The sequence below is a fragment of the Pagrus pagrus genome, assembly GCF_965226575.1.
Source record: "Pagrus pagrus genome assembly, chromosome: 10".
In the NCBI taxonomy this organism is placed as follows: domain Eukaryota; kingdom Metazoa; phylum Chordata; class Actinopteri; order Spariformes; family Sparidae; genus Pagrus; species Pagrus pagrus.
In genome coordinates this window covers 14,403,047-14,410,314 of record NC_140194.1, presented here as the reverse complement: position 1 = coordinate 14,410,314, position 7,268 = coordinate 14,403,047, and the positions used below count along the sequence as shown (strand labels likewise).

Below are 7,268 nucleotides of genomic sequence, written 5' to 3'. Positions count from 1 at the left end.
GATAATCTAGAGTAGTCAAGTTTATCTATATAGCACATTTCATATGACAGGCGGAGACTCAATGTGCTTAACAATAATAATAAAAGTAAACACCATATATGACAAAAGTGTGTACAATAAAAAACATAAAATGGGAAGATATAATATGTATTAAAACAAGTAGATATAGACCTACTAAAGTCAGTGACAACAGAGCTATATATTTCGTGCTTTTATCTTCAGTGTCATCAGTCCTCAGTGTGCCCCTGGCTGTAAAATTGCGTAAGAAAATCAAAGTTTACGTGAAGTGTTGACTGAGATTGTTTTTCACTGCGAGAGGTAAATTTTAGGAAGTGATGTGCTGATTATTCATTCTTGGCCAATGGTGTCCAGCCACGATTTTAGGGTATTGACTTATGTTGAGGAATCTGATTGGGCAACATGTACGGTAGACTCGGCTGTGATTGGTCGACGGTTGTGCGTGGTGCGCAGCCATTGGTCGGTTGTCACGGGTTTAATAGAGTGGGCTCTTTTGGTGGGAGCGGTAGCTTGTCAGTCTCTCTTGTAAAGGCAGTGCTGCGCTGCGTGCACTGATCTCCCGGCTTTTGTCTCAGGAGCTGAAGATACACATCGTCAGTCAAGCAGTATCTCAAAATGAAACGAGTGTGGGCGATAGGTCTTCTTTTCGCACTGTTAGCCTTTGGTGAGTAGCGGAATGATTTGCTATCTCGTCTCACTTTTTCATTTATTGCCCAGCGTTTAAGCTAACATTAGCCAGAGCTAGCGTTAACTTGGGTTTGTGCTTGTGCTCTGCTCATTCATGACTGGAGCCTTCAGATATTCGCAGTTTTCAAGCTTAATTGTGCTAATTTCTTAATGAGAGACAACATGAATGATTTGGACTCAAAACATTTCTTGGAGCTACGCTGAATGTCATTGCTGAAGGCCTTTCTAGAAGTTTCTAGTGGAAACACCATGTATTAATCTGAGGCTAGCTAACATACCCATGAAAAACCGTTAACGTTACTGTTGCGTAGATGTAAATCCATGCTTGATAAGAAAAAGCCAGCCTGCCTAACGTTACACTTTTATTTTTAGTGATTTATAGCACGTCTTTGTTGAGCTTCCTTATACATGAATTTATCTTTGGTGAATATTTCTCCAGATACACCTGCAATCATGTCTGACATATTTAATAATCCTACTTTTTGTCCCTCGGCAGCCGCTGTAAGGGCAGAGGATGAAGTTGACATCGATGGGACGGTAGAAGAGGATCTTGGTAAAAGCAGAGATGGCTCCAAAACAGATGATGAGGTGGTGCAGAGGTAGGTGTCACTTTGAATAGCTTCATGTTATCCCTGTTGAGTCAACTGTGTTTGTCCCGATCAGGCAAGGTCGACTAAACCTTAAGTTAACAGCACAAGGTCAATGTGACCAAGCTTGTGCACACACAGGCTCATGGCAACCCTTGACTCTTAGTGGTGAAAAAGCTTTGCCAGCTTTACTGCACCTCCCTCATTAAAAGTAGGGGATCTTGTGTGCTTCAGCTTGGATACTGTTGCCTCGAGGCAAGAACAGATTCTCATGTTGTTGTTTGACTGCTAAGATTTGTCTACCTGCTCTCACCTGTGTGTGCACCTGTCTGTCCTCAGAGAGGAAGAGGCAATCCAGCTGGATGGATTGAATGCAGCTCAGATCAAGGAACTCAGAGAAAAGTCAGAAAAACATGTCTTTCAGGCTGAAGTCAACCGTATGATGAAGCTGATTATCAACTCTCTCTACAAGAACAAGGAGGTGAGCAGGAATAGATAACATTTTGATGTACGGTAATCAGTTTTGCATAATGATTGCTATGGATTTACTTGTAAGATGCGCATTAGCCCTGAAGTCTTGGAATGAATATGGGGATCATTTGTGACTTGATTCAAATGGCAATATGAATATATCCTTTATGTTTGAATTACTGTAATGTATTATTATTATTATTATTATTATTATTATATTTATTATTATTGCTTCAAACACACTGCTAACAGTCAAAAATAGCTTTTTCCACCTAACACACTTCTTTTTTTGGTACATCTGTATAATTTTATGTAATCTATTACAACAGATTTGCCACAAATTCTACATTTAAGAGCATAATAAAAAAAATTGTCAACATATTTTTAAAAAAAAAGAAGCCACTTAAGCGCACATTAGGATAACTAAAAGAGCATCTGGCAAATGTAGTGGCATTGAGTTTTTAACAAACACCAGTGGGTCTCTGTCATCGGTGGCACTCATTTGAGATCAAGGGAAGGGTGCAAGCCAGTGGGTCTGCTGATTGGCCTTATACTGGAAGGAAGGATAACCAAGGCGGGCTGCGACTTCAGCACTTAAGAATCAATATTATCATCATTAATGAGTTGGTTTTGGACACGTTGTTGAGCTCTACACGTTCATGTTGGCACACAAAGTGCGCACAATACATGTGCTGGTGACTGTTATACTTAAATTACCAACTGGACTGATGCTTTTACAACAGTTCTTTGTAAAAGTTACCATCCCAAGTTGTGTTTACTTTGTCATGTTAGTCGTCTGACAGTCAGGTCATGGAAACTTGCCCTTGAAAGGAGTTGCTCTGTGTTCTGTTCAATCTGCGCTATCTCACGGGCCATTCAAATGAAAACACATTGGCTCCTATGCAGCCATGATCTGAGATTAGTACAAAAATGGCCTTGTGTGATGGACAGTAAAAAGTTTGTTTGCTAAAAACACTAAGTGCAGTCCTAGCACTACCTATGATGATGCATCCTCTTCAGAAAGGCTGAACTAATGATCCAATGACTGTTTATCTGTTTCAGATCTTCCTCAGGGAGCTGATTTCCAATGCTTCAGATGCTTTGGATAAGATCCGCCTGTTGTCTCTGACCAATGAGAACGCAATGGCCGCCAATGAAGAGCTGACCATCAAAATAAAAGTATGCACAAGAAAGTAGATGGGGTGTACATTTACCGCATGTTGTAGTCTTTATTTGTAATGTTTAATAGTTCTTACTCTGTTTGTAACTTCACTGTATTGATCCATTCCCCAGTCGGACAAGGAGAAGAACATGCTCCACATCACTGACACTGGTGTTGGAATGACCAAAGAGGAGCTGGTGAAGAACTTGGGTACTATCGCTAAGTCGGGCACCAGCGAGTTCCTCAACAAGATGACAGAGATGCAGACTGAAGGACAGTCGACGTCAGAGCTGATTGGCCAGTTTGGTGTGGGTTTCTACTCTGCTTTCCTTGTTGCCGACAAAGTCATTGTGACATCCAAACACAACAATGACACTCAGCAGATCTGGGAGTCTGACTCGAACGCGTTCTCTGTCATCGAGGACCCCCGAGGGGACACACTGGGCAGAGGAACCACCATCACGTGAGTTTACATTTTGTTCCTATTAATCACTGATAGCAATTTTAGCTACTTTTTTTTAGCTTTGTGATCAACTCCTGTTGGTCATATTGCTATTCACACCTCTTACTCTACTGTATTATGCAACACTCACTCATTTGCTCCTTTAAATGCTGTTTTCCTGTTGTTACTCAAGTTTTAGATAAGTATTGACTTTGTTAATAAATCCTCATATTTTTCTACCTCAGACTGGTCCTAAAAGAGGAGGCCTCAGACTATCTGGAGCTGGAGACCATCAAGAACCTTGTCAGGAAATACTCTCAGTTCATCAACTTCCCAATCTACGTTTGGGCCAGCAAGGTGATTACTTAAGACACTTCCTTCCTCATTTTGACTCAGACTTGATCCCAGTATAAGTTATATTATGAAACTGACACATATGTTTAATTAACAAATGGTCGTTCCAACGTTTCCTCCCCTCAACATACCAGACTGAGACCGTTGAAGAGCCTATTGATGAAGATGCTGAGGCAACAGAGGAACCAGAGAAAGAGATTGATGAAGAAGAGGCTGAGGTAGAGGAAGAGGAGGAGGACAAGGAAAAGGACAAGCCCAAGACAAAGAAGGTGGGAAGTTAGAATAAATATTCTTATTTATTTAAAAAAAAAAAAAAAAGAGGCATTGGTCAAATATTTATCCCATGTTGATTTTGTTGAGGCGGGTAATTTTTTTCCCCCATAGAATAAAATCCTTTTTTTCTCTTTCATCAGAAAATAAAGATTTTAAGCTGTAAAATATTTTGCTAAAACATTTGGACTGAGACCTATGATGTATCCTGAAAAACATATGATAATATGGAGAGGTTGTTTAAAACATTTGATTATGCCTCAGGCCTGAATTGACGCCATTTCATTCATTCTTCCAAAAAGGAATAGTTTTGGGGTTAAACTTGAAATGTGTTGTCGTGTTTGTTGTAGGTTGAGAAGACTGTGTGGGATTGGGAACTGATGAATGATATCAAGCCCATCTGGCAGCGACCAGCTAGGGAGGTTGAGGAGGATGAGTACACGGCTTTCTACAAGACCTTCTCTAAGGTAGGCACCTAAACGGTAGTGCTGCATCAAGCAGCCAAGCAGATTGTAGGTTCAACAAGTTTTGATTTAACCAACTCAAACAATTTTTCACTCTCTAACAGGACAGTGATGACCCATTGGCCCACATCCACTTCATGGCTGAGGGTGAGGTTACCTTCAAGTCCATCCTGTTTGTGCCCACTTCAGCTCCTCGTGGCCTGTTTGACGAGTATGGCTCCAAGAAGAACGACTACATCAAGGTATGTCCCTCAAGTTGTAGGATTGTACCATGTTAGAGAATGATATACATGAATTCCTTTAACTGTTTCTAAATTATCATCTCTTTTTCTTTTTTTAGCTGTTTGTGAGGAGAGTTTTCATCACAGACGACTTCAACGACATGATGCCCAAGTACCTGAACTTCGTCAAGGGAGTGGTGAGTGATTTTCTCACTCTAGCAGAGATACAGTTGTGTGATAATATAAACTGTCTTTGCTCAGGTGGCACCTGCACTGTGATTAATGGAAATTTATTTTGCTAGGTTGACTCCGATGACCTTCCCCTGAATGTGTCCAGAGAGACTCTGCAGCAGCACAAACTGCTCAAGGTGAGCTTAGCATCCAACATGAATATGACACCATCTCAGTAGCTGTTGCGTCACTCTTTTCCTTTTGTATTTTTTTATTCTTATCATGATGGTCTTTATTAATTGATCTATGAGGGGGAGATATGTAGCAATCTTTAAGCCTATACAAGCCTGTGGGCGTTTTGTTTAAGTTGTTTAATGCTGCTGGACTGTGGATTTCTTTGTGAAGGAGTCGGGGTGTATTTTCTAAGACAGCCCAAAGGCTATGACTCTATACATGTTCTCGAGTGCCTCGTATCGGTGTGTCTCTGCTTCTCTAACAAAGAGCAACAGTAGCTAAAGTTGGTTTAGAAATGGACACAGAAGTTCTACAGAGCCCCTGTAAATTAGATGCAAAAATATTACTGATATGCAAGCAGGAAAGCTACCTTATTTACATGTATATAGCACATTTCAAAGCTGAAGTCAAAAGTGTTTCACAGGAAGGAAAGAGGGGAAAGAGAGAGACTGAAGATATAAAATAAAGGGTCAGGACTAAACTTAATGTAAACGTAAAGTTACAAAAAAACATAATGCTTATCTTTTCCCTATTCAGGTTATCCGCAAGAAGCTGGTGCGTAAGACTTTGGACATGATCAAAAAGATCGCAGAGGAACAGTACAACGACAAGTTCTGGAAGGAGTTCGGAACCAACATCAAGCTTGGTGTCATTGAGGATCACTCCAACAGGACCCGTTTGGCCAAGCTGCTGCGCTTCCAGACCTCCAACAGCGACACTGTATTGGCCAGCCTGGAGCAGTATGTGGAGCGCATGAAGGAGAAACAGGACAAGATCTACTTCATGGCTGGAACCAGCAGGAAGGAGGTGAGTGGATGTATTTGTGCTGAAATTAACAAGTTTTTCAAGTCAAATGAAATTTCATAGCTTGGTATTGATCGTCTGTGTGATTTTTCCCTTTGCAGGCTGAGTCTTCTCCCTTCGTAGAGAGGCTGCTTAAGAAGGGCTACGAGGTGATCTACCTGACGGAGCCTGTGGACGAGTACTGCATCCAGGCACTGCCCGAGTTTGATGGAAAACGCTTCCAGAACGTGGCAAAGGAGGGTGTCAAATTTGACGAGAGCGACAAGGCCAAGGAGAGCAGGGAGGCTCTGGAGAAGGAGTACGAACCTCTCACCACTTGGCTGAAGGACAAGGCCCTGAAGGACAAGGTAAAGAGATGGTTATTTTGTCACATTTACGTCATGAGAAAAAACACCAGCCACAGAGGTGATACAGTTTGGCTGCAGTCATATTATTTAATACGATGCTGTCTTTCCCACAGATTGAGAAGGCCATCCTCTCTCAGAGGCTCACCAACTCACCCTGCGCTCTGGTTGCCAGTCAGTATGGCTGGTCAGGAAACATGGAGAGGATCATGAAGGCACAGGCTTACCAGACAGGCAAAGACATTTCCACAAAGTGAGTAATGAATGATCCTGTTGTCACGGTTGTAAAATGCAAATGTAACGCATGCTGTGGCCTGCCTGACTGTTTCCTGAGCTTATACGGCAATTCTGCTCTCCTCTCTTCTTCAGTTACTATGCCAGCCAGAAGAAAACATTAGAAATCAACCCCAAACATCCTCTCATCAAGCAGATGCTTAAGAGAGTTGGCGTAAGTCTGATCTGTCACTTTGCTGTATTTGTATATGTCGCCATATTTATGCCATTTATAAAATAACTTGATGCTTTTAAACAAAAAGTAATAAATGTTAGGTCAATCACATCAAGTAATGCGGGTTTTCAACAAATTTTAAGCATGCCTGCACATGTAACATGAATGAACATTGTAACACAGTCGTTCTGTTAGTGATTATCATTTCAATCATGTTCTTCAGGATGACGCCGAAGACCAGACCGCATCAGATCTGGCCGTGGTTCTGTTTGAGACGGCCACGCTGCGCTCAGGCTACCAGCTGTCTGACACGAAGGCTTACGGAGACAGGATAGAGCGCATGCTCCGACTCAGCATGAATGTGGGCCTGGATGAACAGGCAAGTCAAGGCCAGCTGCTACATTCTGTATCACTAAAGAAACATTTACATAGAAAGTTTCAGTTTCAGCCATCAGTGAACACATTCTCATCTATCTTACTTGATTAAACTGGGTTATATTTGCATTGGAAATTGCTCTACTTCCTCTTGTGTTGTATTTTTGTCAATGTAAAAATTTTAAGCATCATACCTCTTTAAGGTTGCCCAGTTGG

At 41.5% G+C, this 7,268-nt stretch overlaps 1 protein-coding gene across 1 annotated transcript; it reads left to right on the top strand.

Annotated features, from left to right (window-relative positions):
* Positions 1 to 522: 522 nt before the first annotated feature.
* On the top strand, positions 523 to 7,179 carry hsp90b1 (heat shock protein 90, beta (grp94), member 1). Its single transcript, XM_084363261.1, has 16 exons — positions 523 to 682; positions 1,202 to 1,304; positions 1,632 to 1,773; positions 2,826 to 2,942; positions 3,057 to 3,388; positions 3,613 to 3,724; positions 3,856 to 3,990; positions 4,342 to 4,458; positions 4,560 to 4,697; positions 4,796 to 4,873; positions 4,979 to 5,044; positions 5,619 to 5,888; positions 5,987 to 6,232; positions 6,346 to 6,482; positions 6,599 to 6,677; positions 6,901 to 7,179. Exons 1-16 carry the CDS (start codon positions 634 to 636, stop codon positions 7,162 to 7,164), a joined length of 2,385 nt encoding a protein of 794 aa, XP_084219387.1. The 5' UTR covers positions 523 to 633; the 3' UTR covers positions 7,165 to 7,179.
* The last annotated feature ends 89 nt before the right edge of the window (positions 7,180 to 7,268 follow it).